The sequence below is a fragment of the Suncus etruscus genome, chromosome 13, assembly GCF_024139225.1.
Source record: "Suncus etruscus isolate mSunEtr1 chromosome 13, mSunEtr1.pri.cur, whole genome shotgun sequence".
In the NCBI taxonomy this organism is placed as follows: domain Eukaryota; kingdom Metazoa; phylum Chordata; class Mammalia; order Eulipotyphla; family Soricidae; genus Suncus; species Suncus etruscus.
In genome coordinates this window covers 82,202,671-82,227,775 of record NC_064860.1, presented here as the reverse complement: position 1 = coordinate 82,227,775, position 25,105 = coordinate 82,202,671, and the positions used below count along the sequence as shown (strand labels likewise).

At 43.8% G+C, this 25,105-nt stretch overlaps 1 protein-coding gene, 1 long non-coding RNA gene and 2 other non-coding genes across 4 annotated transcripts; 1 reads left to right on the top strand and 3 right to left on the bottom strand.

Annotated features, from left to right (window-relative positions):
• Nucleotides 1–955: 955 nt before the first annotated feature.
• On the bottom strand, nt 956–2,254 carry TRMT10C (tRNA methyltransferase 10C, mitochondrial RNase P subunit). The gene has a single exon (XM_049785651.1). It carries the CDS (start codon nt 2,233–2,235, stop codon nt 994–996), a length of 1,242 nt encoding a protein of 413 aa, XP_049641608.1. The 5' UTR covers nt 2,236–2,254; the 3' UTR covers nt 956–993.
• A 1,765-nt stretch (nt 2,255–4,019) lies between these two features.
• On the bottom strand, nt 4,020–8,779 carry LOC126025966 (uncharacterized). Its single transcript, XR_007501547.1, has 3 exons — nt 8,733–8,779; nt 7,911–8,000; nt 4,020–4,085 (listed from the first exon to the last, which is right to left on the bottom strand). It is a non-coding gene; the product is annotated as an uncharacterized LOC126025966 (long non-coding RNA).
• LOC126026948 (small nucleolar RNA SNORA36 family) lies at nt 7,233–7,366 on the bottom strand. Its single transcript, XR_007502131.1, has one exon. It is a non-coding gene; the product is annotated as a small nucleolar RNA SNORA36 family (small nucleolar RNA).
• Nucleotides 8,780–12,274: 3,495 nt separating the features above from the next.
• On the top strand, nt 12,275–12,381 carry LOC126026648 (U6 spliceosomal RNA). Its single transcript, XR_007501871.1, has one exon. It is a non-coding gene; the product is annotated as a U6 spliceosomal RNA (small nuclear RNA).
• Nucleotides 12,382–25,105: the final 12,724 nt, after the last annotated feature.

The window sequence follows — 25,105 nt, the reverse complement described above, 5'->3', positions numbered from 1 at the left end:
ATTAAAAATATGGGGTTGGGTAAATGCAGGCAAGCACTTTAACCCATGTATCACCTCTTCAGCCCTCTATGTCAATTTAAAAAAATTAAAAAATAGGGTAGTTTGGCATCGCTTTTTTTTTGTTTGTTTTTTTTTTGGGCCACACCGGCAGTGCTCAGGGATGACTCCTGGCTGTCTGCTCAGAAATAGCTCCTGGCAGGCACGGGGGACCATATGGGACACCGGGATTCGAACCAACCACCTTTGGTCCTGGATCGGCTGCTTGCAAGGCAAATGCCGCTGTGCTATCTCTCCGGGCCCAATAAATTTTTTGTTTTGTTTTGTTTTGTTTTTTTTGGTGTCCCTGGGTGGGCACGAAGGCATGGCTAAATTTTTAAGCAGAAAAAGTCTGAGATTTCCTAAGTATTCATAGAAATGCCATGCCAGTGATATAATTGTTTGACTGGTTTCAACAAACTCGAACTTTACTTACTTTCCAACTTTTTGAAACAGTCAACAAAAGATCTTTACAAAATGTTTCAGACATTTTTACTCCTGGCTATGCACTCAGAAATCACCCCTGGCTTAGGGGGACCAGATGGGACACCAGGGGATCGAACCGCGGTCCATCCTATGCTAGCGCTTGCAAGGCAGACACCTTACCTCTAGCGCCACCTTCCCGACCCCAATATTTCAGACATTTAACAAGAAGACAACCTTTAAGAGAGTCAATAAATCTCACACAGGAAAGAAAACAGACTAAAAGAACTGTATATTCGATCTATTTACTTTTTTTTTTTTTTTTTTTTTGTGGTTTTTGGGTCACACCCGGCAGTGCTCAGGGGTTATTCCTGGCTCCAGGCTCAGAAATTGCTCCTGGCAGGCACGGGGGACCATATGGGACACCGGGATTCAAACTGATGACCTCCTGCATGAAAGGCAAACGCCTTACCTCCATGCTATCTCTCCGGCCCCGATCTATTTACTTTTTAAACTATCAATCTTCCATTCACATCACCTATTTTTTTCTGTGTGTTGTTTCAGAGAACCTTTTGGAAATTTATTTGAAGTCTTTAATTTCTTCAGTCTGTTGAGAAGCTCTTGAGACTGCTGAGAAACATCCATATAACCAGTGTGCTTTCTCTGAGGAACAAACTTCAGAGCCTCTTTCCAACTTCCAGTGTTTTTCAGACATAACAAAATACGGATCATTTGATCTAAGGTGAGATTTTTAGTACCCATTTCCCACTGTAAGTACTTATCTAACGGAAGGCATTCTGTTGCCAGATTCAATCGTTTTGCTTTGGCTAGAGACAAGCCCGAGTGTACATTTTTATCAACCAAAGAACCTATAATATAAATTTTGTCGTGCCTGAAAGACTTCATAACATTGGGAGAATCAGCAGTCAAATAAATAATTCTGTCCTTTGGAAATAAATCTACAAAAGACTTTTCTGTTGTTGTCAGGAGCAGTTTGTCCCATTTTTCTCCATAACGTTTAACTAACTCTGTATAGTAAGGACCATCCATTTTAAGATTGCAGAAATGAATATGGAAAGGATCAATATCTCTTCTGTTCCATCCTTCACTTTCTAATAGCTGGGAAATGGTATACCCCATTTCTTTTGGCTTCATGTAATTATCATAAGCCATATCAAAAACCAAAGGTTGTCCAAACTTCATAGCCTGGACACCTTTCCAGCCCATTGCAATGTTCATATTCCTATCCCAAAGTCGTAGAAAAAGAAAATTTTGTTGTTTATCTTCCTTAATGGTTTCTAGTAACCTGTCATCTCTTGCCTTTTCCATGGTTTCTGCTTTCATTTCCTTCTTAATTTGCTTAGCTTTCTTTGCCTTTTCTTTAACATATAAGTATTTTAAATATTTTTTTTTAGATGACTTAGAAACACAATCCATAACGGTTTTGAGCTCTTCTTCACTGATGTTTTCTGGTACTTCTCTGCCAAGCAATCTCCACATCTCAATTAATTCCTTTGTGGCAGTGAGCGTGTCTTCCTCATTACCTGAAACCACAGAAACATCTTGCATACTAGATTTCATTGTAATTTTCCATTTATCCAATTCCAGCTCTTCAGTAGGTGCTGTGCTTTCCTTATTAGGAAAGGGTGCAGATGGTGTTTTGGAACATATGTATCTTTGAAGGACTGCTGAATATAAGTTCTTTTTCTTCCTATGAAGGATAAATGGTGCCCAACATCTGGCAAAAGGACTTAAGAACGTGAAACTAACACTCATTTTGAGAAAAAATTGTGAGAATCCCTGCAAAAGAAAAACAATGAAAAATTAAACCTCTCAACAGTACAAGAATGAATTTGAGAACAAAAGATACAATTGTGAAGAATTTGGGGGAACATGGGAACATGGCATGGGAACACACCCGGCCATGCTCAGGGCTTGCTCTTGGATCTGCACTCAGGAATCACTCCTTGCAGTGTTCAGGGGACCATCCGTTATGTCAGGGATCCAACCAGAATTGACTTTGAGCAAGGCTAGTACCTTACCAGTTGTATTATTGTTCTGGACTCCATAAAGTAGTATCTTGCTACAATATTCCATTGAGTCATATCTAGTGTCATTAGTACAATTTTATTTGCTGCAACACTAACTTTCTGAGATTCATACCTTAAATCCTCATGAGACTTCATTTTTTTTTTTTTTTTTTTTTTTTTGGTTTTTGGGTCACACCCGGCAGTGCTCAGGGGTTATTCCTGGCTCCAGACTCAGAAATTGATGAGACTTCATTTTAAGTTTACTTTGATTATTATTTAGATGAATGTCACAATTAGGCAAAAGGAACGCTAAAAGTTCTTATCTAGGGACCTAGAAGATCAATATTCTGTAATACCCCAGTGGCCGAGGTTATGACGTTCTGGATTTTTCCAAACTATACTAAACTGAAACAATGATAAGGTGGCAAGATCCTTCGCAGAAAGAGTATTAAACACATATGACACATGAACACAAATGACAAAATATTAGACTTATATATTAGATAGACTAAGAAATATACTTATGACTTTATTCTTTATTTTTACCAGGTTTTTGGTCTTAGGACCATACCTGGAGGTGCTCAGGGCTTACTTCTGACTCTGGTCTCAAGATCACTCCTGAGAGGCCTCAGAGGACCATGTGATACTAGTGATCCAACTCAAGTAGGCCATGTACAAAGCAAGTCCCTCACCCAATATACTATCTTCCATCCCTAAACTAATGAGTCAATATGGGTTTTTGTTTTGTTTCTTGGGACATATCTGATGGTGCTCAGGGACTATCCTTAGTTCTGTAGGGTCATTGGGTCACAGGGTTATTGCTAGCAGTGCTTATATGTGTTGCTCAGACTGAGGTCAGCCAGATGCAGAAACCAAACATCTTTAACCCCTGTATCTCTTTGGCTCCAGGACTTCATATTTATTTAGTTATTTTGGTTTTTTGGGTCACAATCGGCAGTGCTCAGCAGTTACTCCTGGCACTATGCTCAGAAATCGTTCCTGGCAGGCTCGGGGACCATATCCAATGCTGGGATTCGAACCACCATCCTTAAGCATGCAAGGCAAACACTCTATCTCCATGCTATCTCTCCAGCCCCTGAACTTCGTATTTTTTTTTATTTTGTTTTGTTTTTTGTTTTTTGGGCCACACCCGGTGTTGCTCAGGGGTTACTCCTGGCTGTCTGCTCAGAAATAGCTCCTGGCAGGCACGGGGGACCATATGGGACACCAGGATTCGAACCAACCACCTTTGGTCCTGGATCGGCTGCTTACAAGGCAAACGCCACTGTGCTATCTCTCCGGGCCTGGACTTCATATTTTTTACTGTAACTTTGTTAAACTGTTGAATATAAAGTCCTTTTTTCCTTAGTAAGAATAAATGGTGCCAAAATTCTGGCTGGAGATAATCTGGAGGGCTAGAGCACATGCATGAAGAAGACCCATGTTTAATCCACCAGGGCCAGTACTGAGAGTGACCCCTCCCTCAATCCCAAGCACCAAGATGGGAGTAGCCCTGCACACCTACCAATGTGGCTCCAAATGGCTTAGTGGTACAGCTCTTGCATTCGTACGAGAAACTGGTTTTGATCCTCAGCACTGCAAAAATAACAAAAACAAAAATAAGCAAAATTTAAAACAAAGCATTAAACCCTTGCTTTGAATGTAAAAGGCTCCATTTAATCCGTAGCAATACATGGTCCTAAAAGTACCCCTGGAAGCAACCCCTGAGTAGATTCAGATGTGGCCCCCAAACCAAAAACATAAAAAAACGAAAAACAAAACAAAAAAAAACAAAACAAAAAAAAAAAAATAAATAAAAAAAAAAAAAAAAAAAAAAAAAAGGGCCCGGAGAGATAGCACAGTGGCGTTTGCCTTGCAAGCAGCCGATCCAGGACCAAAGGTGGTTGGTTCGAATCCCGGTGTCCCATATGGTCCCCTGTGCCTGCCAGGAGCTATTTCTGAGCAGACAGCCAGGAGTAACCCCTGAGCAATGCTGGGTGTGGCCCAAAAAAACCAAAAAAAAAAAAAAAAAAAAAAAAAACGAAAAACAAAGAAACAAGAAACATTGGGACCGGAGAGATAGCGCATTGGCTTTTGCCTTGCAAGCAGCCGATCCAGAACCTAAGGTGGTTGGTTCGAATCCCGTCATCCCATATGGTCCCCCGTGCCTGCCAGGAGCTATTTCTGAGCAGATAGCCAGGAGTAACCCCTGAGAACCACCGGATGTGGCCCAAAAACCAAAAAAAAAAAAAAAAAAAAAGAAACAAGAAACAGTGGCAGGAATATGGCACAGTGATAAAGCATGTAACTGCATGTGTGAGGCTCTAGGTTTGATACCCAGCACCACACACACACACACACACACACACACACAAAAGCAGAAGCCAGGGTGATAGTATAGCAGGTAGGACACTTGCCTTGCATATGACCAACCTGGGTCAGATCCCAAGTTACCCAACCCCCAGGAGTAACTAGTATCAAGGCTGAGCACTGCTGGATGTAGCTCAAAAACCCAAACCCACCCTACCCCCCAAAAAAAACAAAACAACAAGCTGATTCAAAAGAACTAAAGGCTGGAAATATATCTCGAAGAACTGAGTACATGTTTTGAATAAAGGAGACCTAGGTTCAAACCCTAGTACTCCATAAGTCCCCTCAGCACCACCAATATGGCCCCCAAAATGTAAATATAAAAGCAAACTAATTCAAATCTATTTCAATTTTTGACTATTGTGCATAAAATATTATTGTTGGACAAAATGCTCAAAACTTGGAAAAATAAACATAAAGTTCACTTTTACACAATAACTTGGATTTTCACAAAAGAGACCAATATTTAAATCTGTGAAATGTGGGCAGGAGCAATAGTACAATGGTCAGGGTGTTTGCCTTGCACTCCAGTGGTTGGCAACCTGTGGCTCACGAGGCACATGTGGCTCTTTACACTTTTAATTTGGCTCTTCTGTGTGCCAGGCGGCCGCTCCAGGAGTCAGGACTCTGCTCCTAGCCTCTGTCATTGGTGCCCTGTGTGGCTCTCAAAATAAATTTCAATCGTGGTTTTGGCGAGATTTGGCTCAGTTGAAAAAAAAAGGTTGCCGACCACTGCGACTAGGCCACCAGAGTTCAATCCCTGGCATTTTATACAGTCCCCTGAGCCAGTTAGGAATGATTCCTGAGTGTAGAGCCAGTAATATTACTAGTGAGGCCTGGCGGGTGTGTCTCCCACAAAAAAAAAAAGTGAAATGTGCCCCACGTGAAGCTTAAAAGGAACTCTACTTCTTAGTAACAATTAAGAGGCCTTAGGTGTACCTCAATGGGCTAAGTGCATGCGTTGCATACAGGAGAACTGCTGGATATGGTCCCAAAAAAATCTTAATATATTCTGGGTCCCAAATACAGTGGGATAGTACAGTGGGTAGGGCATTTGCCTTAAATAAGACAGACCTGTTTTTGATCCCCAGCACCCCATGTGGTTCCCCAAGGCTGCCAGGAGTGATCTTTGAGCACATATCCAAGAGTAAGCTTTGAGCATGACCAGCTGTGCCCCCTCAAGAAACCAAAACAATCCAATCTTAACATTTTCCCTTAAAAGATTATCACTGTAGGGCCTGGAGAGATAGCACAGCGGTGTTTGCCTTGCAAGCAGCCGATCCAGGACCAAAGGTGTTTGGTTCGAATCCCGGTGTCCCATATGGTCCCCCGTGCCTGCCAGGAGCTATTTCTGAGCAGACAGCCAGGAGTAACCCCTGAGCACTGCCGGGTGTGGCCCAAAAACCAAAAAAAAAAAAAAAAAAAAAAAAAAAGATTATCACTGTAGAGTCAATCATTATGCACCAAAAAACAATGCAAATAACTGAAATAATCTTCCTCCCTTCCTTCCCTTCCTGCTTCTACAGTTGTTTCAGAGAGGTACACTGTTATCCATCATCCAAAGGAACCAGAAATAGGAGTCATTTCCTCTCTCACACCCACCACCATTCTTATTCCAGTTCTTAAATCAACTCACTTATGTGTGTGTGTATTAGTGTATATGTGTGTGTGTGTGTGTGTGTGTGTGTGTGTGTGTGTGTGTGTGTGTGTGTGTGTTTGGGTCACAGCCGGCAGCGCTCAGGGGTTAATCCTGGCTCTACACTCAGAACCACCATTCTTATTCCAGTTCTTCAATCAACTCACTTAACGTGTGTGTGTGTGTGTGTGTGTGTGTGTGTGTGTGTGTGTGTGTGTGTGTGTGTGTGTGTGTGTGTTTGGGTCACACCCGGCAGCGCTCAGGGGTTACTCCTGGCTCTATGCTCAGAAATTGATCCTGGAAGGCTCAGGGGACCATATGGGATGCCGGGATTCGAACCACAGACCTCTGCATGCAAAGCAAATGCCTTACCTCCATGCTATCTCTCTGGCCCCTGTTCCTAATTTCTAAGCCAAATCGACCTGTGCAAAATGTCATCAATATCCCCTACATTGCATCCTCAAAGGCCCACTTACTGCCAGGTTAAAGACCCAACTTATAAATATGGTATGTAAAATATTTCATGAGCTCACCCTGTTTTACCTAATCAGATGCATCTATTTCCAGTCTTCATATCTGAGGTCAAGTATTTCTCCTACTCACTCTTATAGAGTCCTGCAGCTCATTACAACCATATTTGCAGAGTGGCATTGCAATTGCCTGATTTCTTCTCTGTCCCACTAACTTGTAAATGCTATCAGGTCAAGGAGTATGTTTTCTTTTTTTTTCTTTTGCACTTCTGTAGGCCGGGAGACACAGAAACAGAGAATTGCCTACCAGCCCATCTGCTCCCCTAGCCATGTCTTGCTGTCCCAAAGTTCAATTACCAGAACAGGGAAGTCAGCCCTGAACTAGGCTCAACACTTTGGTTTCAAGGAGTATGTTAACACTGAACCCTACGCTTGTTAGTATGTAGCCCACAGTAATCACTCAATGTCATATTTCAACATTTAAAACATGCCTAAGTTGAGTATGCAGCTAAATCATACAGTCATCGGCTCATTTTCGGCATACACAAACAAATCAGTGTTTCAACACTTTTAGGAAAGGAGGGATTGGGTCACACACTGCAGTACTAAGGAACCATATGAATCAAAGCAGGTCAGCCACATACAGGGCAAGCACTAGACTGTCTTCTCTATCCCATCAATACCCATGGAAATGTTTGTTTTTCTTGAACCACATCAGAAGATGCTCAGCAGGTACTCTGGTTCTGCCCTCAGGAATTACTCCCAACTGGCTCCGGGGATCTTATGGTGCAGCAGATTAAACCGGAGTCAGCTTCATTCAAGGCAAACGCCTGACCCCTCTGTATGAGCTATCTCTCCAGCCCTCCACACACGTCTTAAAATAAAAATACTCAAAAAAAAAATATATATATATATACTCGGCTGCTTGCAAAGCAAAAGCCCCACCTGCTGTATGCAATCTCTCCAGGCCTCAACAAGCGTCTTAAAACACGTTTCCTTCTGAACTTAGCCAAACACTTAACTGGACTTCCAAGTCTGAAAATGAAAAACAAAACAAAAAAAATTTTTGGAAACTGATCATTTGAAGATATGATAAAAAAAAACCCTGAAACTAAAAAAAAAAACAAAGGTCTCATTTTGGCAAACTGCTTTGTTGCAGGTATTGCTCATTGTGCGATCACTGGGACATCTCTGATCTGTGCACCTTTTTTATCCCCCCCAAAAAAAAAAATCTGTGCACACACGTGTGTGTGTGTGTGTGTGTGTGTGTGTGTGTGTGTGTGTGTTGGATTTTGGGCCATACCCGGTGACGCTCAAGGGTTACTAGGGGCTCTGCACTCAGAAATCGCTCTTTTCGGGCCGGGCGGTGGCGCTAAAGGTAAGGTGCCTGCCTTGCCTGCGCTAGCCTTGGACGGACCTCGGTTCGATCCCCCGGTGTCCCATATGGTCCCCCAAGCCAGGAGCAACTTCTGAGCGCATAGCCAGGAGTAACCCCTGAGCGTTACCGGGTGTGGCCCAAAAACCAAAAAATAAAAAAAAAAAAAAAAAAAAAAAAAAAAAGAAATCGCTCTTTTCTTGGGGGATCATATTGGAACGCCGGGGATCGAACCCAGGTCTGTCCTAGGTTAGCCGTGCTACACAAACGCGCTACCGCTTCGCCCCTGTGCACCTCTCTAGAGCACATGGTTCGCTAAGAATATGTGAGGCCGCACTCGAGTCCTCCGGCTCGACACATGCAATGAGAGATGACACTAAACACGTCCATACCGTGAACACAGGCGACGGTTCCGACCAGTGCAAAGCCACAGGACCCCTTGCACATGCAGGACTCGGTCCGGAAGTGCGACCCGGGAATCTCGCCTAGACAGACAGACAGACAGGGCAGCTAGCCAATCATCCTAGCGATCTCTAACTTGTGAGCGCACGGTCTCCCGGAGGTCCCGCCTCCCGGTTCGGCGCTTCCAGGTGACGTCACGTCACGGGAGGGCCCTCTGCTCTGGGAAGCTGCGTGCGCAGGCTACTGTGCTCTGGCCCTGAGCCCACTCATTTCACTTAATTGATATATCTAGATATAGATATAAAGATATATATAGGCTTATACTGGTGTTTTTCTTTTCTTTCTTTTTCTTTCTTTATTCTTTCTTTTTCTCTTTTTTATTTCTTTCCTTTTCCTTTTCTTTTTTTTTCTTTCTTTTTTTGGTTTTGGGCCACACCTGGCAGTGCTCAGGGGTTACTCCTGGCTGACTGCTCAGAAATAGCTCCTGGCAGGCACGGGGGGCATATGGGACACAGGGATTCGAACCAAACACCTTTGGTCCTGGATCGGCTGCTTGCAAGGCAAACGCCACTGTGCTATCTCTCCGGGCCCTTTATTTTTATTTTTTAAAGGAAATGTTTCAAGTGAATAGTCAAATAAATTTGGGCCCGTAAAACCTTACATAAGCGAATCGGGTTAGAGGGACAATGGAGACTAACTGCTATAAAGCCCTTGCCTTGCATAAATGAAGCCCTGGCTTTCATTCCTGGTACTATCAAAACTAACTAAAACAGGGACCAGAGAGATAACATGGAGGTAGAGCGTTTGCGTTGCATGCAGAAGACAGTGGTTCGAATCCTGGCATCCCATATGGTCCCCTCAGCCTGCCAGGAGCGATTTCTGAGCATAGAGCCAAGAGGAACCCCTGAGTGCTGCCAGGTGTGACCCCCCAAAAAACAAAATAAACTAACAAAAACAAGAGCAAGGACCTTGAAGGGAGCCTGAAAGATAATACATCTGATTGATAGGTAGTACAGCAAGTGCTTGCCTTGCACATGAACAACCTGGTTTGCCTCTCCTTGAGCCCATCAGAAGTGTTCCCTGATCACCGAGCCAGGAGTAAGTCCTAAACATCACCAAATGCACCACCACCAAACTCCCCTGCACTCAACCTTATCTCCTCTATGAGCTAAAGAAATAGTCAAAGTACTGGAATAAACACTGCAAGTGAAGGTTTCCCTGGTACCACTTAAGCCTCTGAACTGGGAACTACCTGGAGCACCAAGCTGGGAGTACAACCCACCAATGACAAAACAAAAAGAAAGGCAGTCATTTGGGTTTAACCAAACTTTAAAACATTTGTGCAACAAGTTCAATAGCAACAATCAAAAGGCAACCCACAGGACACACAACTGTGTATCTTGAAAATGTGAGGGTGTGAGCTGGATTCTTGGTGCTACTCACATATGAATGTGGTCCTGGCAATTTTTTCCCACCTGGGATCTCAGGTACCATGACAGTGTTGCAGCAAAGTGTACAAAAACACTACAAATGAATTCTGTGGTATCCTGGTAAGTACCACAACTGAAGTCTATAAACATTAACGCAGGGAGTATGACCTGAGAAGCAACAAAAGTGAGTCACAACACTACAACCAGAGTATGCATGAGCAACACAGCTAAATGAGTTTGATTTCTAGAAAGAATACGTACAAGCAGTACAACTGAAATGTATGCCAGGAAAAGAGAGCTAGTACAACACATAAGGCGCATGCCTTGCATGCAATCAACCTGGATACAATCCCAATCTGGGAACTTCACATAATCCCCTAAACTCTACAAGGAGTGATCCCTGAGCACAGAGACAGGAGTAAGCCCTGAGCACAGCCAGGGCAAAAAAAAAAACCCTGTATATATAGATATAGATATATTGCCTGGCCAGCACCATAGCTTGATATTCAAGCAACACAACCAAGCATATAAAACCTCTGTTTATTGAAATAACAACAAAAAAGGAAAGTGAAGTGTGTTTTTGTGAGGAAACTCAACATAAATCAAACCCAGCATATGGGATGCTGGATGTCAGACCACTTGCATAGGTCTGCTACATGCAAGGTAAGTGGGGCTCAAACCTACCTGGGGTTCAAACCCAGGTCAACTGCGTGCAAAGCTAACACCCTACCATTACACTATCACTCTCATCTGGTTTTCTGAATTTTAAAAGATCATTAAAAAATCTTTAAAAAGTTTGGGGCCAGGTGCCTAAGTGGTGGCGCAAGTGGTAGGGCATTTGCCTTGCTCGCGCTAACCTAGGATGGACCACAGCTCAATCTCCCAGTGTCCAAGCCAGGAGTGATTTCTGAGCACAAAGCCAGGAGTAACCCCTGAGCGCTGCCGAGTATGACCCAAAAACCAAAAAATAAAAAATATTTTAAAATAAAAAAATTATAATAAAATAAAAAAATCTTTTAAAATTCAATAAAATATAGATGCATATTATAAGAAGAAACAAATGGTCAAAGGCAACAAAACTGTAATGTTGGTCTAAATGGGAGGGGTCTTTGGGATATTAGTGGAAGGAAGCAGGTTTATGGTTGTGGATGTGGCGTTGGAACAACATATGCATAAAACTGCCATTAATAGTATTGTAAGTCTCATACTCTGTCAAGGACTAGGATTGAGATGATACCAACTCCCAAACATTATCCCAGAATTGCTGTCCTAGAGAAAGGAGGCATGAGGCCAATCACTTCTGGAATAACTTGGGAAGCTGTAAGTACTGGAATTGAAAGTAGTAGAGCTTTAATTCCCAGCCTGAGCCATTATATTTTCATCCTGATCTAGGTAACACTGGCCAGAGCCTGCCAAATTTAACCTTGCTGTCTCTACTCTATTCACTACCCTGAACTGCTACCCATTTCTCTTCCCCCAACTTGATCTTAGCACTCCAAAAGTTTGTCCCATGTCTTTTAGCCCCCGAGGTTTTGATCTTGGGAGGCCAAAAGTGGGGAACCCCATTGTGACAGAGGGCCTCTGTGCAACTTCACAGGGCTTTTTCCTTCTACCACTTGCCTAAATATTAAGAGGCCGAAGTTTTCAGGCTGTACCCATCTACTTTTAGGTTCCATTTATGGACAAAATTTCTGTTTTTTGTTTGTTTCTTTATTTTTTGGGATATACCAGGCAGTGCTGGTATATTCCTGGCTCTGTGCTAAGAAATCGCTCCTGGCAGGCTCAGGGGACCACATAGAATGCTGGAAATCCAACCCGTGACATTCCTGGATTGGTCGCGTACAAGGCAAATGCCCTACCACTGTGTTATCACTCCAGTCCCAGACAGAATCCTTCTTGACCAAGCCTGATTTTGGTTCCTGTGAACCCATATCATACCATAAAAATAGGAATTTCAATATTTCTAGAGGAGGCTCGTCAGAAGACCAGCTAAAATGGTTTTCCCTCAGTGTGGATGGCTGGACAAAAATTCCTGAGAAATATCTCACAATGAGATTAATGGTATGGTACTGACATTTTGTTCGCTTTATAACAAACATTTAGTGCTCGCTTCAGCAGCACATATACTAAAATTGGAACGATACGGAGAAGATTAGCATGGCCCCTGCGCAAGGATGACACGCAAATTCGTGAAGCGTTCCATATTTAAAAAAAACAAAAAAAACAAAAAAAAAACATTTAATTGGCCTAAAGATGAGTCTCTTGTCTGCTGTATTTTGTGTGTAAATAGTAAAACTTTTTACTCCCCCCCCCCTTTTTTTGGTTGTTTTGTTTTTGGGTCACAGCTAGTGGTGCTCAGGTGTTACTCCTGGTTCTGTGTTCAGAAATCGCCCCTGGCGGGCCCGGAGAGATAGCACAGCGGCGTTTGCCTTGCAAGCAGCCGATCTAGGACCTAAGGTGGTTGGTTCGAATCCCGGTGTCCCATATGGTCCCCCGTGCCTGCCAGGAGCTATTTCTGAGCAGAGAGCCAGGAGTAACCCCTGAGCACCGCCGGGTGTGGCCCAAAAACAAAAACAAAAACAAAAAAATGAAAAACAAACAAACAAAAAAGAAATCGCCCCTGGCAAGGGATATGGGATACTGAAATTCGAACCACCATCTGTCCTGGATAGGTTGTGAGCAAAGCAAATGCCCTACTGCTGTGCTATCTCTCAGACCCCATCCAGTATACAGCATGCTGAAACTTACTCCAGCTCAGAGATGAGTGATCCACCCCCCTCTTACCGCCGCATCCCATGCAGCTGCCAGGTATCATCACTCAGTCCTCTGCTTCTCCTGATTCATCTTTCAGCGCACACAGAGGAGCTAAGTTACCGAGCTCTGCATCCAATCCAGCCACCGGGTGTTGTTGCTCATATGTGCTCAGTCTTCTCAAAGTTCATCAAAGTTCAGCTTTGATGGGACACAGAGGAGATTCTCTGTCTTCCTCTAGCGGTCCTATTAATCACTGCACCCCAGCCAGCTGCTCTTGGAGGAGCCCCTCTCCCTACTCTTGATGTAGATCACAATTTAAAAAATCAGAGTCACTCACTACAAATGACAAATGTAAAATGCTTCTTGGAACTCCAAAGTCTAGCTTTATGAAACATATACTGTTGACCTTTGAGGGTTCTACTCTTTTTCTCTTATGTTTTTAAATTTCCATTTGGTGTGCGTTAAAAGAGAGGTAGTCTTGGGGCTGGAGTGATAGCACAGCGGTTAAGGTATTTGCCTTGCATGTAACCAACACAGGACAGACGGTGGTTCAAATCCCAGCATCTCATATGGTCCCCTGTGCCTGCCAGGGGCAATTTCTGAGCACAGAGTCAGGAGTGACCCCTAAGCACCACCAGGTGTGACCCCAACTCTCCCCCAAAAAGAGAGGTAGTCTTATATGGTGAATATAGCCAAAGCCCTATGCTTTAACAGGAAAAGTAGTGGATTATTTTACATGCCCAGTCGCCTTATATGCTGAAAAATACAGTACTTTCTTTTTTTTGTTTGCTTTTTTGTTTTTGGGTCACACCCAGCAGTGCTCAGGGGTTACTCCTGGCTCTATGCTCAGAAATCGCTCCTGGCAGGCTCAGGGGACCATATGGGATGCCGGGATTCGAACCACTGACCTTCTGTATGAGAGGCGAACACCTTACCTCCAAGCTATATCTCCAGCCCCGAAAAATACAGTACTTTCTTTTTTTTTTTTTGGTTTTTGGGCCACACCCGTTTGACGTTCAGGGGTTACTCCTGGCTATGTGCTCAGAAATCGCCCCTGGCATAGGGGGACCATATGGGACGCCGGGGGATCGAACCGCGGTCCTTCCTTGGCTAGCGCTTGCAAGGCAGACACCTTACCTCCAGCGCCACCTACCCGGCCCCAATACAGTACTTTCTAACATGAGGATTATTATAGGAAAATATAGCCTTGATTTATTTTCTTTTTACCTGGAAAACTCAGCACCAAAAACAACTTTATTTCTTTTTGTCTTCTATATGCTCTTGCAATTTTTTTGTTTTGATTTTTTGTTTTTTTTCGGGCCACACCCATTTGATGCTCAGGGGTTATTCCTGGCTAAGTGCTCAGAAATTGCCCCTGGCTTGGGGGGACCATATGGGACACTGGGGGATCGAACCGTGGTCCTGATCCTTGGCTAGCGCTTGCAAGGCAAGGCACCTTACCTCTAGCACCACCTCGCCGGCCGCTCTTGCAGTTTTAAACAAAAAGAAATGTTGTGCCTTTCGAACATTTGCTAATTTATTTATTTATTTTTGGGTTTTGGGTCATACCCGGCAGCATTCAGGGGTTACTCCTTGGCTTTACACTCAGAAATCGTTCCTGGAAGGCTCGGGGGACCATATGGGATGTCAGGATTTGAACTACCGTCCTTCTGCATGCAAGGCAAATGCCCCACCTCCATGCTAACTCTCCGGCCTATTGCTAATTAATTTTTGCCTCAGAACTTACAAAGTTTTGTCCAGGAAATAGCATTGGGCTATTGAGAAAAATCTTCACCAGGTAGTTTGCATCTCTTTCAGAAAAACTTGTTTTTTCCTAAAAACATTTCTTAGTAAGACTTTAGGAAGTTAGTTATCTGGATTAGCCCCTAAAACAAAACCTGTTTCCTCAGAAAATAGAAAAAAACAGCTTTTTGCAAAATTACCTAATCAGTATTGACATCCAAGACTAGCTGGAAAGGACCTGCTTTAAGATGTTAAAATTAGGGCCCAGAGAGATAGCACAGCGGTGTTTGCCTTGCAAGCAGCCGATTCAGGACCAAAGGTGGTTGGTTCGAATCCCGGTGTCCCATATGGTCCCCCGTGCCTGCCAGGAGCTATTTCTGAGCAGACAGCCAGGAGTAATCCCTGAGCACTGCCGGGTGTAACCCAAAAACCAAAAAAAAAAAAAAAAAAAAAAAAAGATGTTAAAATTAATCTTTTCTTCTTAACTCTGGACTCTTTTTGTTGTTGTTGTTTTTTGGGCCACACCTGGTGATGCTCAGGGGTTTCTCCTGGCTATGTACTCAGAAATCGCTCCTGGCTTGGGGGATCATATGGGATGCCAGGGGATCAAACTGCAGTCTGTCCTAGCTAGCGTATGCAAGGCAGATGCCTTACCCCTCCCGCCACCACTCTGGCCCCTTAACTCTGGATTCTTACTTGAAATGCATCTATTCATCAAGAGCCATGTGGATTCTTTTGTTTTTCCGTTTACAAGAGTCATGTTGTAATTTTACATAGGAGAGCATTCTTTTCATGCCTTAGAAAAAACTGTGGCTGACTAAATCCCCCATTTATACCCTTATTCTTCACATTAAATTCAGAACATTGTTCTCCCACATTGATTTTTGTGATCTCTCTCTCATTTTTCTTCATATTTTGCCATCTGTGCATCTACTTCCCGGGAGAGGACTCAAAGAAGTTCTCTAATGCAACCAAACCAAAGCTAGCCTGCAAACCAGCCTTTTCACTAACTCTGGCGTTAAGCACTATACTTGATCTGCTCAGTAAAGTTTTAGAAGAATTCTGCTTAATCAATTTATTTCCAAAGGGAAGTGAAATATCCTTTTGATGTCTGATAAAATTACACTTTTTTTTCCATTCAGTATTTTTCATTGTGACCTGAAAGAATACAATTGAGTCAGCCTATTAGGAATCTCCCTTATCCTTTACAGATTTTTTTTTGTTTTTTTTGGTTTTTTGGACCACACCTGGCGGTGCTCAGGGGTTACTCCTGGCTGTCTGCTCAGAAATAGCTCCTGGCAGGCACGGAGGACCATATGGGACACCGGGATTCGAACCAACCACCTTAGGTCCTGGATCGGCTGCTTGCAAGGCAAACACCCTGTGCTATCTCTCCGGGTCCCTTTACAGACTTTTTTATTTGCTGCCCCTTACCTTGCTTCTTGGCAATAAATCTTCCCTTTTAGCACCTACTCTGCCCTCACACACATAGTTCTCTTTGTATTTGTTTGTTTGTTTATTTTTTGGATCATACCCAGCGGGCTCAGGGGTTCCTCCTGGCTCTATGCTCAGAAATTGATCCTGGCAAGCTCGGGGGACCATATGGGATGCCGGGATTCGAACCACCGACCTTCTTCATGCAAGACAAACGTCTTACGTCCATGCCATTTCTCTGGCCCCTCCTGTCTTTTTACTTAGCTATAAAATCACTCCATATGCCTTATCTGCATGTCCAGGTGAATGAGTCTGATTTAGGATCGCTGGTGAAATAATCCAAACGAGGTTGAGGGTGAAACACATATAGCCTGGCAGTCTTGTATCTCGTCTGGAGAACCAGAACCCCCATTTTTTTTTGTTTTGTTTTTGGGTCACACCCAGCAGCACTCAGGGGATACTCCTGGTTCTATGCTCAGAAATCGCTCCTGGCAGGCTTATGGGATTCGAACCACAGTTCTTCTGCATGCAAAGCAAACTCCCTACCTCCATGCTATCTCTCCAGCCCCCAGAACTGCCATTTTTATTGAGTAAGACTACCCCTTGGTGGGGTAGTAAAGACAGAGGAAGGACAGAAAGCTATCTGAGCCAGTCCCACACAAGTTTACAAGTAAGACAATCTCTGTTTTGGGGTAATCAAAGTTGTAAAAAAATGTACAAAGGAATGTACAAATGTACAAAGGAATCAGGGATCATCTTTGTTTTAGGTAAAATAAAGTGTGACCTAACACTTGGCAACTTCATTTTTTCAGTTGCTCATGCTCTAAACCTCCTTTCTCATGCCAGGGTGACACCAGGGCCAGTGCTGAAGGATGAACCCCAGAGCAAAGACCCTGAAACACAATTTTCACAAGTTTTTATACAGCAAAGGTACAGCATTACCATCCCTTATTTTACAGCTGTGAGGTTTTTTTTTTATTAATTTTTATTTTAATTATGAGAACAAAGATGCAAAGTAAGAGGACAAGGTAATGTTACAGTGAAAGGACAATCACCCATAAACAGAATTCTCAGTAGTCCCATGCTGACATCTTTCTTTTTTTTTTTTTTTTGTTTTTTTTTGGTTTTTGGGCCACACCCGGTGGTGCTCAGGGGTTACTCCTGGCTGTCTGCTCAGAAATAGCTCCTGGCAGGCACGGGGGACCATATGGGACACCGGGATTTGAACCAACCACCTTTGGTCCTGGATCGGCTGCTTGCAAGGCAAAGGCCACTGTGCTATCTCTCCGGGCCCAACCATGCTGATATCTTAACTTTGAACTACAGCTGTGGTTTTTATCTTATAAAAACATTTTTCTTTTTGGGTCACACCCGGCGGTGCTCAGGGGTTACTCCTGGCTGTCTGCTCAGAAATAGGTCCTGGCAGGCACGGGGGACCATATGGGACACCAGGATTCAAACCAACCACCTTCGGTCCTGGATCAGCTGCTTGCAAGGCAAACGCCGCTGTGCTATCTCTCCGGGCCCAATATAAAAACATTTAAACGCAGACATCCTAATTCAGTTAGGAGAAAGGAACCTTTATCACAACAAAGAGACAAACATAAAAACCTAAGGGAAGGGGCCGGGCGGTGGCGCTAGAGGTAAGGTGCCTGCCTTGCCTGCGCTAGCCTTGGATGGACCTTGGTTCCATCCCCCGGTGTCCCATATGGTCCCCCAAGCCAGGAGCGACTTCTAAGCGCATAGCCAGGAGTAACCCCTGAGCGTCACCGGGTGTGGCCCAAACAAACAAACAAACAAAAAAACCTAGGGGCCGGAGAGAGAGCATGGAGGGTAAGGCGTTTGCCTTTCATGCAGAAGGTCATTGGTTCGAATCCCAGAGTCCCATATGGTCCCCGAGCCTGTCAGGAGCAATTTCTGAGCCTGGAGCCAGGAATAACCCCTGAGCACTGCCGGGTGTGACCCAAAAATCACACACACACACACACACACACACACACACACACACACACACACACACACACACACACACACACAAAAACCTAAGGGAAGTTACATATCAATAAAACCTAAGGGAGGTGGTTACATCCTTTATTATGCAGGGTAAATATTACATTTAGGGCTGCATTCTTACCCTAAAGGATGGGAGGTGGCTAGTTTACTTTAATCTTTTAGAAGTAATCTTCTAAAACAGGCCAGGGGTGGATTGAGAGCATATAGCCCTATCTTGAGTGGGACCAGGCCTTTTGTTGCTTCTGACTTGTTACAAGCCAGAGTCAAAGTCACTAAGAGTTTATGAAGGATTTTAAAGCAAAAGATGCACTCAAAAGGGGAAACTTTTAAACAAAGAGAACTTAGGTTGACAACACTCTGCCTGAGACCTTTTAGCCTTAGCCTCAGATCCAGCTCCCTCTGTGCTGCTTCCATTAGGCTACTCTGATGCATCCTTATATCCAGCAGGGAAACTTTTTCTTCCCAGAACCCAAACCCATGGTTTGGTTGGTATCCATTTTTTTTAACACTTACACCTTAGTAAGAACAGATTTTGTATATAACTAGAGATTCCAAGCAAATTACACCAAGTCAAGGTTTAGGGGAGGAGACCTATGGTGACAGTTTAGCCCCCCACATCCACAGTCTGGGTAAGAGGATGTCATTCTTGTTAGTTGCTGTGCAGTCATGATCACTGCTTCAGGAACACCAGAACTGTCTGCCTTCTGTTCTGGTCCTGTGAGCTGACTCAGCTGAATTTGCAGGATTTTCTTCTCATTTAGGCTGTGATTCAACCACAAAAAAAAGGAGGTTCCTGCTTCCTTTTCAATCCTGCAACTTAAACAGCTGTTGGGGTAGAGAGAATAATAGAGTCCTAAACTCCAGTTGCCTTTCCTGGGTCAGACAGAGATGAAGAAATTTTATATCTAGTAATAATTTTTTTACTCTTAACATTACCAAAGGAAGCATAATTTTTGCTTCTTTCCTTATACCACACATTTTTGTTAAATGTTATTGTCGGTTTATTCTTGCTACCTGCTTCAACCTTTGAGATAGATAGACATAGTGTTATTTTCAATTGTCAACTTGGCTCATTGAATTTTTTTATTTATTTATTTTTTTTTTTGGTTTTTGGGCCACACCCAGTAACGCTCAGGGGTTACTCCTGGCTATGCGCTCAGAAGTTGCTCCTGGCTTGGGGGACCATATGGGACGCCGGGGGATCGAACCGCGGTCCGTCCAAGGCTAGCGCAGGCAAGGCAGGCACCTTACCTCTTGCGCCACCGCCCGGCCCGGCTCATTGAATTTTTGTGGCCCTTCCCTTTCCCCTATTTCCCTGGAAGGTTTTTTTTTTTTTTTTTTGATGACCATTCTGCTCCATGTTTTCCCTAGAGATTTCATCACCCTAGAAGTCATTAAAGGGAACATGATCGAAGATCAATTTTCTTTTTTTTTTTTTTTTTTTTTGGTTTTTGGGCCACACCCGTTGACACTCAGGGGTTACTCCTGGCTATGCGCTCAGAAGTTGCTCCTGGCTTGGGGGACCATATGGGACGCCGGGGGATCGAACTGTGGTCCGTCCAAGGCTAGCGCAGGCAAGGCAGGCACCTTACCTCTTGCGCCACCGCCCGGCCCGGCTCATTGAATTTTTGTGGCCCTTCCCTTTCCCCTATTTCCCTGGAAGGTTTTTTTTTTTTTTTTTTGATGACCATTCTGCTCCATGTTTTCCCTAGAGATTTCATCACCCTAGAAGTCATTAAAGGGAACATGATCGAAGATCAATTTTCTTTTTTTTTTTTTTTTTTTTTTGGTTTTTGGGCCACACCCGTTGACACTCAGGGGTTACTCCTGGCTATGCGCTCAGAAGTTGCTCCTGGCTTGGGGGACCATATGGGACGCCGGGGGATCGAACTGTGGTCCGTCCAAGGCTAGCGCAGGCAAGGCAGGCACCTTACCTCTTGCGCCACCGCCCGGCCGAAGATCAATTTTCTGTAGCTACTTCAGGCTGGCAAGGGACTGTAGTTTCAATTTCTAGATACGGTGAAATCTCATATTTCCCTAACTGAGCAGTTAACTGGTTCGCTTCTGCAGTCTTAATACCTGAAAAGGATCAGATCAATTAGACAGGGGAATATTACTTAACCCAATCAGGCCTTGGAGCAGTAAATAGTACAGCTGTTCTTATTATCTGTAATGATAGCACAAATTAAACAACAGAAATCAAAACTTTATAGCATTATCAATAAACACAGCTCTGACTTACTTCAGCCAGACTAACGCTTGCATTTACAATTTATGATCTGGTCTAGTACAACTAGTAAGAACATTTTTACATAAGTTACTTCAAAGAAGTGGGTTTTAGGTTAGGTTCACTAGAATCTGTTTAATTTAATTAGCTACAAAAATAGTTTCTCTTTCCACCTTTATCCTGTACCTTACCAGGGATTTGAATAACTTGGCTTTTTCCTTTGCACATAAATAGCACTGTTGGAGAAATCACCATCTGGGGCACCCCCATTACTTACAGGGCATTTTTGAGGATAGGTTGGAGACACAGCAGGTTCATCATGTCACGGTCACTCAGGTTTGGCAGATGAGTTGGTCAGTTCAGTATAATGATCTTGCAGATGGCCGTGGGCATCTCGCCCTCTGTAGGAATTTCCAGAGGTGGCCTGTCTGTTCCACTCCTCTTCAGGTTTGGCAGAGACTCTGACCTCGAATCCTCTTTTTTTCCTTTTCTTGAGACTGAGAGTTGAAGATGAGAGCAGGGCCCACAGGCTGTGAACAGTTAGTGCAGATTCAGAAACTCCTAGGAAATACTCAGGCCATTCATCTTGGTGTCTTCCCTGTCTTTACAGTCAAATGCTTAAGGGTGCCTGCTTGTCACACCACCTCAACTCCAACTATTCCTCTGAAAGAGGGTTTTGGGGTCCCCTCACTAATTTTAAGATTTCCTGTCTGCATTGGGATCACTCCTTATGCAGAGAAGAAAACCATCTGCTTGTATCTTGTGCAAAGCAACATGATTCCATGACATAAAAAAATGAAAGGTACTTACTGAAAGGTGCTAGTAGGAGAGAAAAGAAAATATTACTTAAATTTGCACCGAACATTCTAAACCCATTTGACTGTCTAGAATCTTTTTAAATAATTTTTTTATATTTTTAATTTTTTTTACCATGACCATATTCACAAAGCTTTTTGTGATACACTTATTAATATTCTTGGTAGCAAATAATAAAAAATTGTAAAAAAACATGAGAACACTATGACATGTTTTGAAACATTTAAACTTCTTTTTTTTTTTTTTTTTTTGTGGTTTTTGGGTCACTCCCGGCAGTGCTCAGGGGTTACTCCTGGCTCCATGCTCAGAAATTGCTCCTGGCAGGCACGGGGGACCATATGGGACGCTGGGATTCGAACTGATGACCTCTTGCATGAAAGGCAAACGCCTTACCTCCATGCTATCTCTCCAGCCCCTTAAACTTCTTTTAATGCAACACATTAACTAATTTAACCCAGGTTTAATCATCTAGTTTGATTCTTGGTCCCTTTTGCACATTCTTTTTTTTTTTTTTTTTTTTTTTTTGTGGTTTTTGGGTCACACCCGGCAGTGCTCAGGAGTTACTCCTGGCTCCATGCTCAGAAATTGCTCCTGGCAGGCACGGGGGACCATATGGGACGCCGGGATTTGAACCGATGACCTCCTGCATGAAAGGCAAACGCCTTACCTCCATGCTATCACTCCGGCCCCGTTTTTGCACATTCTTAAACTTTGTGCATTCAGCCACTACTGATTAGCATGGGAGCTTTGACCTGCTCCATTTCTGACCTGAGCCAGTTTGCTCCTCTTAGGCAACCTGGTGGTCCCCCACTCCCAGGGGGGGTCACCATATTGATGCTTAACTTAGTGTGGACACCCAATCAGCATAGAGACTGCAGCCCAGAGCTCCTCAAGCATGTGCACCCAACTCAGAGCAGCCTTTCCTTAAGGACCAGCTTTCCAAGTTTACAGCCTAGAACCCAGCACAAGGGCCCTAGCAACAGAGCTTTAAATGGTTTGCTGCCAATTTGGAATTACTTTGCCGAATATTTTTGCACCTAGTGGGACCAAATTCTGTTGATTCCTTTTCTTTAGATATTATAACCTAGTACCATCAAGATTTTCATATTAAAGCTATCTTAAGACCCACCATTAAGTTTGGTGAGATAAATTGAATTGAATTACTTTAACAATAACATACATTCACAAATTAACAATATTATCTAAAAAAGGCCAATCACAATAATTTGCAACATTTTCCACCCAATTGTTCATTCTAAGAAACTTCTAAGTCAGAGAAATTTAAATGCTCAATTTTTTCCTCTTGACTCCCAGCCATTAACTAAATAAAGACTTTCTCCCATAGCTCTGGTCCTTCCTTTGATATGTAAAGGACCCACTGGAATTACTTTGCCTACACCCACACTTCCCAGCAAGGTGAGTCTGGGAAGACAATAGCTAGCCTTGCCTTGGGGGCTGGGTGAATCCTTTCTTCAGATAGACATCTCTCCAGGTTGGAGAGTTATAAAAGCACTTTTCTTTTTCTTTTCAGCCAAAAAGTGGCCAGTTAAGAGTGGCCCGCGGCACCAGCTTCCATGATGTTTTCATTTTGCCTTGCTCCTCTCTCTAGCCACAAGTCTATCTTTTTTCTGGCCTTAACTAACACATGGCAGGAAATCTGGGTGATCTCAAAGTCCAGAAATTCTCCAGGGAAAATTTATCCCCATGGCCATTGAGAAATCTGGGGTTTACGATTTCCGACACACTCTGCCATGTCCCTAGAATAACAAAGCCGGCTTAACACACAATTTCTGACCTGAAGAGATGTGGCATTTTTCCTAGAGTTTCCCTTCATGTTTAAACCAGGCAAAGAAGACACGGAACACAGAACCACAGACAAAAAACAAACAAACAAACAAACAAAAAACAGACAGACTGACAATGGCACCACACTGGAACAGCCTCAACGAATGCAATCCTGAGTGGTTAGGAGAGAAAAAGCATAACACTTTTAACTCTTAGAATCAAGTCATGATGGAATGTCCCTTTAACTGGCCATCCAACCTTCCTTTCTTGTTTGGGAAGGAAAGTTTCTGGGCTCTTACTTTCAGACCAATGATCAAGGGTGAGAGAGGAGGGCCCGGAGAGATAGCACAGCGGCGTTTGCCTTGCAAGCAGCCGATCCAGGACCAAAGGTGGTTGGTTCGAATCCCGGTGTCCCATATGGTCCCCCGTGCCTGCCAGGAGCTATTTCTGAGCAGATAGCCAGGAGGAACCCCTGAGCATCGCCAGGTGTGACCCAAAACCCCCCCAAAAAAAAAAAAAAAAAAAAAGGTTGAGAGAGGGGGGGGAGGGAGGGAGGGAGGGAGAGAGAGGGGGGGAGAGAGAGAGGGAGAGAGAGAGGGAGGGAGGGAGAGAGAGAGGGAGGGAGGGAGAGAGAGAGAGACAGATAGACAGAGAGACAGAGAGACAGAGAGACAGAGACTGGGGACAAGACCCTCGCACTGTACTGAGAGAGAGTGGGGGGAAACTTTTGCTCCATGCTGACAAGCAGTCTAAGTTCCAGCTCCTAATATCCTGTTCAGCTCAGTACAGTGCGAGGGTCTTGTCCCCAGCGGAGGCTAACTCCTCTCTGGGGGGGTCTCACCTCAGCAACCATCAAGGTGTCCCTTGATCTTGGGTCGGTAGTCTGCCACAACACGTCTGTTGGGCTGGCTAACTACACAGTAGTCCCCTTCTCAGGGGTCAGTGTACACGGCCACCAGTACTGAGCATCTAGTGCACAACAGGACCTTTATACTGTGCGAGGGTCTTGTCCCCAGCGAAGACTAACTCCTCCCTGGGGGGTCTCACCTCAGCAACCACCAAGGAGCCAACTTTCACAAAAACGAAGAGCAGCAGAGCCACAATTCCAACCACCAGAGATCTCATAGCCATATCAGATGCCAGAGAGAGAGAGTGAGAGTGAGAGTGAAAGTCCGTTAGCTTGCTTTCGACTCAGACTCAGAATCACCAAAAAGGCGAATAAACAAAGGAGGCAGTCAGTGAGGAATATTCAAAGACAAAACTTGACACAAACCAGTCGCAAGTGTAACCAAAACAGCCTCCTGCACACACACACAGTCGCCACCTGCACAGAAACCAGGCATCTTTCACAAAGCAAGACAAAATGAGCAAGACAAACAAGTACAAACAAAGGTCTCACCCAATCTAGTCTCGTTGAAACGTCTCCAGCACCTGCTGAGGAATCCCTTCGTGGTTGCCAAATGTTGGGGTCGGGGACTTTCTCTCTTCAGTTTATCATGTTTCATTTAGAATGTAACTTCGATGACAGCTTGCAAAAGAAAGTTGTTAAAGGGTTGGAGGGATAGTACAGTAAGTAAAGTGCTTGTCTAATATGAGGCCAAGCTGGGATCAACCTCTAGCATCACATATGGTGCCCTGTGCACTACCAGGAGAGATCTCTGAGGGAAGAGCCAGATGTGAATTAAGCTGGGTTGATTTTTTTTTTTTTTTTTAGCTAAATGTATTAGCTACGTTTAGAAGGAAACAGAAGCTGTGAATTTTTTTCTTAGTCAGCAATGCTTTGCTAGGGCTTCTAAATAAAGTCCTTGAAGTGAATTTCAGTCTCAGCCTGTCCTAATATATTCAGGCTTTTCAACTTTTCTGTTATGTAAGACATTCACTTCCCCAGCCCAATAGTTCGCTGCACCTGAGGCTTCCCAGACTTGACTTCTGCAGCCCAAGACCCAATTAAGATGCATTCATGCAACTCTCATTCGGACTCTGGCATGGAGCTGCAGAAGTCCTTTTGCTGGTTTTGGTAAAACACGGAGGATTTCTCCAGGGTCCCTTCTAGTTTGGAATATTCTCATCTTCTCTCTCTCTCTCTCTCTCTCTCTCTCTCTCTCTCTCTCTCTCTCTCTTTCTCTCTCTCTCTCTCTCTCTCTCCTCTCTCTCTCTCTCT

Bases quoted from the DNA above. Each gene is read 5' to 3' on its own strand.
- TRMT10C (XM_049785651.1), bottom strand. From the start codon at position 2,235: ATGAGTGTTAGTTTCACGTTCTTAAGTCCTTTTGCCAGATGTTGGGCA.